At 52.0% G+C, this 10626-nt stretch overlaps 1 protein-coding gene across 1 annotated transcript; it reads left to right on the top strand.

Annotated features, from left to right (window-relative positions):
• Positions 1-5887: 5887 nt before the first annotated feature.
• Positions 5888-10343, top strand: LOC123411661 (protein RGF1 INDUCIBLE TRANSCRIPTION FACTOR 1-like). Its single transcript, XM_045104626.1, has 4 exons — positions 5888-6384; positions 8978-9052; positions 9189-9329; positions 9457-10343. The coding sequence occupies exons 1-4, from the start codon at positions 6214-6216 to the stop codon at positions 9832-9834; spliced, it is 765 nt and encodes a 254-aa protein (XP_044960561.1). The 5' UTR covers positions 5888-6213; the 3' UTR covers positions 9835-10343.
• The last annotated feature ends 283 nt before the right edge of the window (positions 10344-10626 follow it).

The following is a 10626-nucleotide window of genomic DNA, read 5'->3' as shown; positions in this document are numbered from 1 at the left end:
TGTGGGGTTTGCAACACAAAATAATGCCGCACATAAATGCGAGAAAAATACCTATACGCGGGAAAATAAATTACCGGCAAATCCCTACACGTAAAAATACAATTGACCGCTCTAAAATACATGCAAAAAATGATTCCTAAAACATGGACATTTACCTAAGGCATACGATCAATTCGAACACGCGCGGCAAAAAAAACTACGGCAACAAACCTATCGGGACAGCACGCTAAACTAGGTGTTAGGCACGCTAAACGATGTCAAACATTTATGCGAGTTGTAAAAACGTAATCTACGCGAGAAACTACACGTTTTACACATATAGATCACCTCGAACCGACTTACGATTTAGAAACTACGGGCATTTTAATATCGTCAACTTTTCTGGAATTTAAATAATTCCGAAAATTGGCATATTTAACTAACGGGCCTACTACGTGGGCGCAGTTTAGCATATCCCCCCTCGGGCAGGGAATAGAGGCAGGGGAAAACTCACCGGGTGGGCTCGGCCCAAGAATGAGGAGGCGGTGGCAGGCCGAAGGGGAGGGAGGCCGGTCGGGGCCGTGAGGCGGCCTCGCTGGGCCGAGGCGCGGGGAAGGCCCACGGGGGCGTCGCTGGAGTGGCGCTGCTCCTCGTCGTTCTCCCGACCCCCAGTCGAGGCGAGGGCAGATCAGCGGCGGCGGGAGCACGACCGGCGGGGCTTGGGGTTCGGCGGGGAGACCGCAGGGAGATGGATCCGGCGCGGGATCCACCTGATCTGCTCGTCGGCCGGCCGCGTCGAGGCCTCCATGGCAGCGGGCGCTGCTCTGGTGTCCCAGGTGAGGCGGTCCTCCAGCGAGCTGCAGGGGCGCGGCGGAGGAGCTCCGGCTGCCGGCGAGGAAGCTGGAGGCGCGGGGGCACCTGCGCACGCGACGGCAAGCCATGGTGCTCGGCACGAGCTCGGGGGCTCCTCCCCTCGAGCTGCTGGCAGGCGGCAGCTGCGGGGCGATCCGGGCAAAGGAGGTACGGGGGGCCCACGAGCCTGCTACGCGCCCCCCTTGGGCGCGCCTAGGGGGCTCGTGGCCTCCTCCGTGGCCCTCTGCCTTGGTTCTCAAGTCTTCTGGATCCGTTCTGTTATGGAAAAAATCACCCCGCGGGTTTTATTCCGTTTGGACTCCGTTTAATATTCTTATCTGAAAAAGGTCAAAAACATGGAAAAAATAGAAACTGGCACTTGGCACTGAGTTAATAGGTTAGTCCCAAAAATGATATAAAATAGCATATAAAACATCCCAAGTTGATAATATAATAGCATGGAACAATAAAAAAATATAGATACGTTGGAGACGTATCACGCACCCCTTTTTGCGTTGTTATTTACTCGTGCTCTTAAGTAGCACATGAGGTATATCTGCATTGCTACCCTTAGTAGTGCAGATACACACTTGTAGCCTAGTGGTAGCTGTGGTGTCGTGCACCAAACAGGCTATGGGTTAGAGTCCCCCCTGATGCACCTTTTTTTTCTTTGTGTTCACTTTGTTGCAATTGTGCCACTCACAAGTCAGCCACAGGGCTCACCTGTCATGCACTAGGGGGCCCTCGTGCATATGACCAGTGAGGGCCCTGTCAATTAAATTGTTGTTTTTCTTTTTATTTCTCGTAGAGTGGTAAATTCCATTTTTGGAATAATTCCTAAAATGGAATCTGCCTAAACTGGTATAAACCAAATCTGATATATCAAGAACAGCCCCTGTTCCTGACATTAGTATAGTTTGATCATGTGTAGTTTTTCTTTTGATCGTTGTGGTGTTTTTCTGCATACAATTATAGCACAATGATATATGGATTTGGGATAGAAAAACCCAAGGAATCCAATGATGGCCCTAGATTCCAGAGTTGAGCAGTTCTACATAAGTGGCACTTTGTGGTGAGGTGGCACTTGTTTATGTGTGTAGGATTGATTATGTGCATGATTAGGGGTTGTGCATGCATGCATCGTTTTGATTGTTGCATAATCTATTTCTGGTATTTATTAGATGTTTGTTTTTTTTGGGTAGCTACTGTGTCCGGAAACAAATTCGAGGAGTCCGGTGAGTTCGTCCAGGAAGATCAGGAACAGTTCCACTGTGAAGAAATCACATGCAAGATGATCGTGACCTTGCCACCGTTTCTAGCTTTGTTTTGCTTAGTTGCTACGTTTTCATCGTTATATCTTCGCTTCCTACCACATGATATATAGGCCATCAAACATTGTCGTGAAACCTCAAACACCTCCCCTTCCAGCAAATATTGTTTGGCTAAGTTAGGCTTTCTCAACCATTAATTTATTAGCGTTGCTAGTTGCAGGTGCCAGTAGGTCCATGTGATAACATGGGCATTTGATATCATCCTATTTAAATTTCTATTTAATTAATGCACATATATACTTGGTAAATAGCGGAAGGCCTAGCCTTTTGTCGGGTGATTTGTTCCGCTGTTGACGCCTTAGTTTCGGCTATCGGTGTTTTATTACATAATTGAGCGCTCCTAACACGTTCGGGTTGTTATGGGGACCCCCTTGATAAATCATTTAGTGTTAAGGCTTGTCTGGCAAGACCCAACTTTGGTTTTAATTTGCTAATAATTTAATAAAAGGCATAGGGAATAGCTACCCCGAGGAAGTTAATCAACCCCCTCGGGCCAGTACTCCTCATGAGTGTTGGTCCACCCACCTAGCAGTCGGCGGTGCCACCTCGAGGCAACTCGGGTCGTTTGGATATCGTCCACTATGCATAGACGGTTGTGTCCTGAGAACGAGATACGCGATTCCTATCGGGTTCGTCGACACACCGGGTGGTCTTGGTGGACTTGTTTTACCTTAGCGATATGTCTTGCGCATTGGGATTCCGGTGAGACTTTGGGTCTTCTCACAGTTGAGGTTTTTCTCTAAGAAATCCTACGAGACCGCGAGTTTCGTGGTTGAGGATTACTATGCGGCCTGTGGTAATTTGTGATGGACTAGTTGGAGCACCCCTGCAGGGTTAAATCTTTCGGAAAGCCGTGCCCGCGGTTATGTGGTAAACATGGATATTTTGTTAACATCCGGTTCTAGATAACTTAAAGTAACTTAAATAAAACTTGTCAACTGTGTGTGTAACCGCGACTGTCTCTTTCAGAGCTCCATCTCTGATCGAGAACACGGTGGGGTTATGAATGACGTAAGTAGGTGTCCGCGATCACTTAGTGATCATTCTTAGACCTCGACTGTCTTACCTAGACCACCATTACTTATATATGTTCTTCGTAAGTTAGCCATCATATATGCTTATGATGCTGCAAACTCAAACACTTACCCGAACCTCACTTGCTAACTTAGTTAGACTCGATACCAAGGTCATGGGATTTCTGAGTCCTCGTGGCTCACAGTTTACTACAACCACCCACAGGTACAGGTACTCCAGATGCAGACGTTCCCGAGGATACCCAGATGAGGTGGGAGTTCGACGAAGACAGTGGCAAACTGTACATGACGTATCCCACGGATTAGAGGCGCTTGGTCGTGATCGTGGGCCTAGCAAGGAGGGATAGCATTATTTTGCCGTTTATCATGTCCATAGTCGGACCCTGTCTTATGTATGAATGATGAATGCTTGTGTGGATTGTAATCTAGCATGTGACGAGTGTAAGCCAAATCTTATACTCATCTCTCTATTTATGTAATGACAATGTTATCCTGCTTGCGATACGCTTACATGTGACCCTTTCCCCTTTTGAGGCCTCGTCCCAAATAAGGAAAGTGTCGCATCTTAGTCGTTACATCCCCCATGCCAACAACGACGCCCTTTTGCGTTGGCGGATGGAGTGGGAAGGGCAACTCCTCTTCATAGTTCATGTCGTCGCCATTGGCCGGGGCAACAAGGGCTAACATCTGCATGCCCGAGGTGGCACCGAAAAGTATGACACAGGCGGCACGCGCCGCGACAACTGTCTTCATGGTCATGGAACGCAGCGACGCCTTAACACCCCATCTTCCTTCCTGAATCCGTAACTTGGGGGGCAACGGTTGTGGTCGAGGGATGGGGCCAGTAGCGGGGACGCTGCCCGTAGCCGAACCGTTCGACATTGGCACCAATCGTGCAGGATGAGGCTGCTGTGACCTGTTCTCCACGGCCACACCCACATCACCAGCAACCGAGGTCGGGCGACCCGACAATTGCAATGACATGGCAGAGGACTCGTGAGCATCTCGACTAAGAGAAGCATATGAGACCGCGGCATAGCCCAACCCTTGAAGGACCGATGCTAGTGGGTGGAGGACAACAGGTGGAGTCGTACAAGATTGTGTTGGAGAGGCTCCCGTGACGGAGGTTCACGAGAGCGGCGTCACGGTGTTGATGGGGAGACAAGGCGGCGCCGAGGCTAGTGCAGGGAAGGACGCCGCAGAAAGTCTGAATCCGGTCTCGGCGGCAGCAATGGAGGTCGGAGGCGGTGCGCCCCGAGCCGCCATGTGTGTGGTTGCGAGAGTGCCATCGCTGGAGATTTGTTTTTTCACTGTCTCCTCAATAACATTTTCAGTGGCTACACAATTACATTAATTAAAACGTCACTTTTTTGTTTCTGCAAAAACATAAATTCAATCCGCAAACATGTTAAATACGGTAAGTGCGACTAGCATTCAGGAGGGCCACCTGGTCAGCTATGATAACAGAAACTGAAAATGATCTGACGCGAAGATTATTCCACGGGCTCCGTGGATCAAGCCACGGCCGAATGGCACAAAGCCGTAAGAAACTTTTGGAAAAACAAAACGCAGCACGGTGCTTACGGGGCCAGAGGCCACGTCCCTAGGGTCTGCTAGGTTACAGTCCAAAGGAGGAACTGGCTGGGAAACCGAAAAAGAAGTCCGAAATTGGTGGGACGGAGGCAAGAAAACAAACGGCCGCATAAAACAAGAACCGAAAAGAGGTAGACGTGAAAGGCAGAGACGGCACACTCCACTCCTTCTTCTTCTTCCACTACTGCGGTGCTGCCCTGCCACGCGACCGGCCGGCCGACCGACCGACCGGCGATGACGACCACGACGCGACGGAGCCACTGTGTTAACCTCGTCGCCTCCGGTCCGGACTCCTCAAATTACCAGTGAAGTACTCCTCCACCTGAACTGCAAGCCACAGCTGAGAAAAAGAGAGAGACCCATGGAGATATGGATGGATGGGAGCAATGGCTTGGCGTGAGCTTGATTTATCTTCTTGTTGTTATTTGGAGTAGTAGTGCTACCAGAGAGGACGTACGTGTGAGGGGCGGGAAAGATCACATGCCGGATTGCCCGAAGAGCATGGCGATTTAATTCCAGATCGAGGGCGGAGGCTTGTCCGCCACACCCGGGTTGGACAGAGGGGGAGGCTCAGTCAAGCGGAGGAGAAATGGGATCCGAAACGGGGCGATCTCTCATTGAATCCGGCCGGTGAGCACGTTTACAATTACAGGTGTGGCATTGCTCAGTTGCTTGCTTTGCTTCGCTCCTCCTTTTTCCTCGGAGAAGAAACTCGTCCAGCCCGTACCGTACGCGCCATCAACGCAGCCACCAACTCTTTTTCCTCGCGCGATTCATTTCGGATGAGAGAAGGAAAGGAGGCCGTTATTGACTGCAAAACAACGTATCCACATGGCCTGATCTGACGCCGACATCGTGTTATGCTAACCCAATGATCAGTCCAGTCCAGTCGTGAGCGGTGAGTGGTGACGAGCATCTTGCAGGAGCCACCCTGCATCATCCAGGTAGGGTGGAGTCCACAGCCGGCCGGCCGCTCGGGCATTTCTCATGCGGCAATATTTGCGGAAGCACCGGTGCATTAGGAGAATTAGGGAGCAGTCCCCGACACTTGGACCGTGACGCCCAGGTGTTCCTTTGACCGCCGAGCCCGTATGTCCCCTTGACGCCATTAGCCACCACCATTCACAAGATCGATCGACTAGTCCAGCTTCAAGGTCCAGAGAGCCCCTCCTCTACCTCTCGCCCTCGCTATATATAGACACGGCAGCCAGCCATCGACTGCTCACTCCAATTAAACACCATCCCCTCCCTGCAAACATCCGTCTATACAGTACAGGCATCCATACATACGGCCGAGCTCCATCCCCTCCCCTCCAGTCCAAGTCCAAGCTAAGCTAGCCAGTCTGGGGGGAGAGAATTGCTGGCTGTGGCCGAGAGAGAGAGAGAGGTGAAGGAGGAGGAGAGAATTGGAAGGGGAGGTGAGGATGGGGATGCGGCCTGGATGGGTGGGTGGGCTGGTGGAGGAGACCTTCTTCGTGGCGTGCGAGGCGCACGAGAGCCGCAAGAAGAACGAGAAGAACATCTTCTGCCTCGCCTGCTGCACCAGCATCTGCCCGCACTGCGCCCCCGCCCACCGCCACCACCCGCTCATCCAGGTAATTAACCAAACCATCCCTCAATCTCTAACCCGCCGTCCCGTGTTCCTCTTCCCCCTCAACTCATATCCTCACATGCGCCGACGATTTCATCCTTTACTAGTAGTAATTATGTTGTAATTCCTCGCTGGTAGGGGTAGTATCACGTACGTGCTGCATGCATGCCTGTTACGGGCTCTTGATCCGCATGTCTTGGCCCGGAGTTGGTAGCGGCGAATTCTCTTCGACTTTGTTCCCCGGCATGGCGTGCGTATGTATGTAACGCGCGCGGCCGTGCGTTTGTTGGCATGGTTGTTGCTTAGATTCCGGTAGTAATTCCGTGGCACCCACATAGTTGATAGCGAGGAGGACGAAGGCTCCTTTTGACGTACTACTTGGCTTAACCAATAATCAGATGGTATATTAGCCTTTTTGGTTGGGCTTTTTCATGGAGAAATGAATTTTCGACTAGCTAAACGTGGGGAGGTTCCGCGCCAGTAGTATCGTAATCTGGCACTACTCGTCGTGGCTCAATACTAGTCGGAGTGGCTAGGTATAGAGAGAAGCTGTGCTTATCTACTCGGCATGTAGGACTAGCTAGCCCTTCTTGGGCATAGATGGACCCTAATTAAAATAAGCAAGTATCATATGCTAATTGGTGGTACGTACGTGCACAGTGCTAGAGATTTGGTTGGGGCTTAATTGCGGCGTGTTCGAGTTCCCAAGTTGTAGAGTCGCGTGCGTTCCCCCTTTTCGAAGGCTGTGCTCGTCTTTCGGCTTCTGCTTGTCGTTTCTCCATGCTTCGTCGTGCTCTGTGCCCTGCCCCCTCCACCTCCCACTCCCAAGTTTTAATTAACGTTTAAACTAGTACTTACTAAACCATAATTTTACCTCAGCTAGCCTTGCCCGATTTTACCTCTCCTGGTTGTGTTTTTTCCTGCCAACTCATTCGGCCTGCTCCGTAGACGTACGTACCATTTTGGCGTGGCTAGCTGGATAAGGAGAGGTAAAATTATCTACTCGGTGGCGTGAGTAAACCCTTTCGTCCATCAAGGAGTGTAGGTGTGTGTGGGTGTGGATAAGGAGACGGAGCTTTTCAGAAGGAAGAAGAAAAAGAAATCACGGTTGGGGAGGCAAAGGAAAAGATGTGAGCAGTTTACTTTTCACCGCGGCTTGGCGGCACCCCCGAAACAAGCATAGTCTTATAATTACTCTGCACGGCTGCAATTGCTGCTGCATGCGATGAGATGCGAGCCGCGCACCCATTCCTGTCCCTGTGCCCTCCCGCCACCTGCAAAAAGTTACTACTGCGGCCTCCCCGTCTCCCTCCATCACTCTAGGCTAGGCGCATCTTCCCGGCCACCTTTCCCCTCACCTTCAACTCTCTCTCTCTATCTATCTCACAGCCCGGATGCACAGTAACAGTGGCGCACACACAAAGCCTGAGAGCGCACCGCCCTGCATTTTTAACGGTGGTAACAGTGGTTGCACTGTTGCGTGCGGTCTCGTCAACCCCGTTGCCCCCCTCCTCCGAGCCGCTGATTTCATGCACATGTTTGTTTGTTCCTTCCTTCCTTGCTTCCGTCTACTAGGACGGCCCAAATCGCCCTACAAATGGGGTGCGTTATCCGGACTGTTTTGCCATGCATAGCAAAGCACATCACCCGCCCGCTGATGCAAAAAAGAAAGAGGGCGGTTGGTGAGTAAATGGATGATGATGGATCAATGGCCACCATCCGCCGTCTGCGCATGCAGCGGTGGACTGGCCGGCCGGCGTGTAGCCAGCCAGCAGCTGTTGTTGTACGTACGTACAACTCGCTAAGCGTAGCAGCCGCCGCGTGCAGGGCGCAGCGGCAGGCACGGCGCAGGGGTGGAAGGGAGCGGCGCGGCGGTGGTAAACAATTTAATTTACTACCAGATGTGTGCATGGTAAAAGGGCCTGCCCTGTTGCCAAACAAGGCCCTCGACGCTGTTGCTCCCCTTTGCCACCTTGCGCGCGTACGTACACAATCCTGCCTGCCTGCCTGCCTGCGTGCTGCTACCGTCCAAGCCCATCGTTCCGCCATTGACGACGACGACGCTGTTCACACGTTCCTGCTCAGGGATGCCACAGTGTCGACGGCTTGGCCGGCGATTTCTCTCTTTTACCATGCCTTGGAGCTTGGACGTGGGTAAATTTGGGGTTTGGCCATTGCATTGCATTGCATTGCATTGCATGGTGCACGACGGAACGCACGGACGTACGCCCTCGGTCTCCCACGACGGGGATCACGACGAGCGGCCGGTCAAACGCCCGCAATTATTACCCCTGGCGACTCGCTCGCTCACCACTCACCGGCCCTGCCTGCCTGCCTTTGGCATGCAGGGTGAAGTGAAAAGGAGGGCTACTATTACCTCATCACATGGAGCAGTAATTCGCACTCACGCACCGGAACGCAACTTTCTTTTCTTTTTGCTACGCTCGGCTTTCAGAAGATTCTCCACTAGGTTGCTCCTCCTCGTGCATGCATGCCAGGCATACGCACGGCAATTTTGTTACCAGCGCATTTTGTTTGGTTATTACTACGTGATGATTGGAAGAGGTAGCAAAATGAGAGGGTTGAGATGTGTACAGGTGCGGAGGTACGTGTACAACGACGTGGTGCGCCTGGACGACCTTGAGAAGCTCATCGACTGCTCCTTTGTTCAGGTGTGTGAATCAATCACATAACAAGTAAAACCCAGCTAGCTCCTAGTACTTGTAAACACATGAGATGAGGTGAATGCATACATACTCGAAAGTTGTCGCCTGACCTAATCTTCTTTGGGGAATGCTGTGCATGCAGCCCTACACGATTAACAGCGCCAAGGTGATCTTCCTGAAGCCGAGGCCTCAGTCCAGGCCCTTCAAGGGCTCCGGCAACATCTGCCTCACCTGCGACAGGATCCTCCAGGAGCCCTTCCACTTCTGCTGCCTCTCCTGCAAGGTACGTACGCCCCATCCAGCTGACCATCTTGCATGCAAACGTATGTACTCCTATGTACGTACGTACGTATGAGCATCTAGTGATGGTGTACGTACGCGGTTGCTGAGTGATGCATGCATGCATGCAGGTGGATCATGTCATGATGCAGGGCGGCGACCTGTCCAACATCCTCTACGTGTCCGGCGAGCCCGACGTCGCCTGCTTCCCGAGGTTCGAGAACCTCCGCGTCGGCGGCGGGTCGGCGGACCTCCTGGACGACGTGGACGTCGCGGGCGGGCAGATCACCCCGAACTCCATCCTCGAGGTCTCGCTGCACCACCACTACGGCGGCGGCTCCAGCAACAACCGTAGCGGCGGCGGCAGCAGCCGAAATGCGCGGGGCTTCGAAGCGGCAGCCGGCGCCGACGTGCCGAGGAAGAAGAAGTCAGGGGGCTTCTTCCCCCAGATCGTCATGTCGCTCAACAACAGGAGGAAGGGGGCGCCCCACAGGTCCCCGTTCGCATGATCGATCAACGCATGCATGCATGGATCGCTACCTAGTACAGTTCGATCATCCCCCCCTATATATGTGTGTTCATTACTAGCTACTAAGTAGTAGTACTATTAGCAGTACCTAGCTACCTTAATTGTAATCCTATGATTAGTCATGTAGAGAGAGAAACAGAAGGTTTGATGGTGAGAGGGAGAGACGGTCTTTGCTGGTAGGGTCAGGTCATCTTAGGGCAGTGTTTTGAGAAGACTTGAGAGGAGGAGGACAGAGAGGGGGAGAGAGAGAAAGAGCAGCAGAGAGAGAAGAAGCTAATTAGCCTGCTTGCAACTTCCCCCGTTACAGGACTAGGTGGGCACGGCGGCCTGTTGGGGCGCCTGATTCAGGGTGCCCCAAGAGGTGCGTGGCCACCAATTTTGTACTTGATGTAACGGGGGTCACGGTGCAGGCGCAGCTTACACTTCCATGACTATATATATATTGTCCCCACATATATGTAACAATCAATAATAGTGCTGTGTTGTCAACTTTGTCATGTGTTCGTATGGTCATTGTGCTGCTTCCTTCCATTGCATGCATGGGTCTTCCATACATGTCTATCGTATAAATGGACGCCCAGGGAAGGGAGAGCCCCCAAGTCCCGATCGTGGTACGTACGTTGGAGAAAAGAGGCCCACTGCCCTGGGAGCGCCTGGGGTTCTTGATGGAGACAAAGATATCACAGACGGGAAGAGATACACTTGTACTGTATGGTTCATTATATATGTGTTGAGTACGTTGAGCTGTTGGTAACGTACAGTGGAGCACATG

The sequence above is a fragment of the Hordeum vulgare genome, chromosome 7H (genome assembly GCF_904849725.1).
Source record: "Hordeum vulgare subsp. vulgare chromosome 7H, MorexV3_pseudomolecules_assembly, whole genome shotgun sequence".
Taxonomy (NCBI): Eukaryota; Viridiplantae; Streptophyta; class Magnoliopsida; order Poales; family Poaceae; genus Hordeum; species Hordeum vulgare.
Note: the sequence above shows the minus strand (reverse complement) of the source record. Positions and strands in the feature narration are given on the sequence as shown.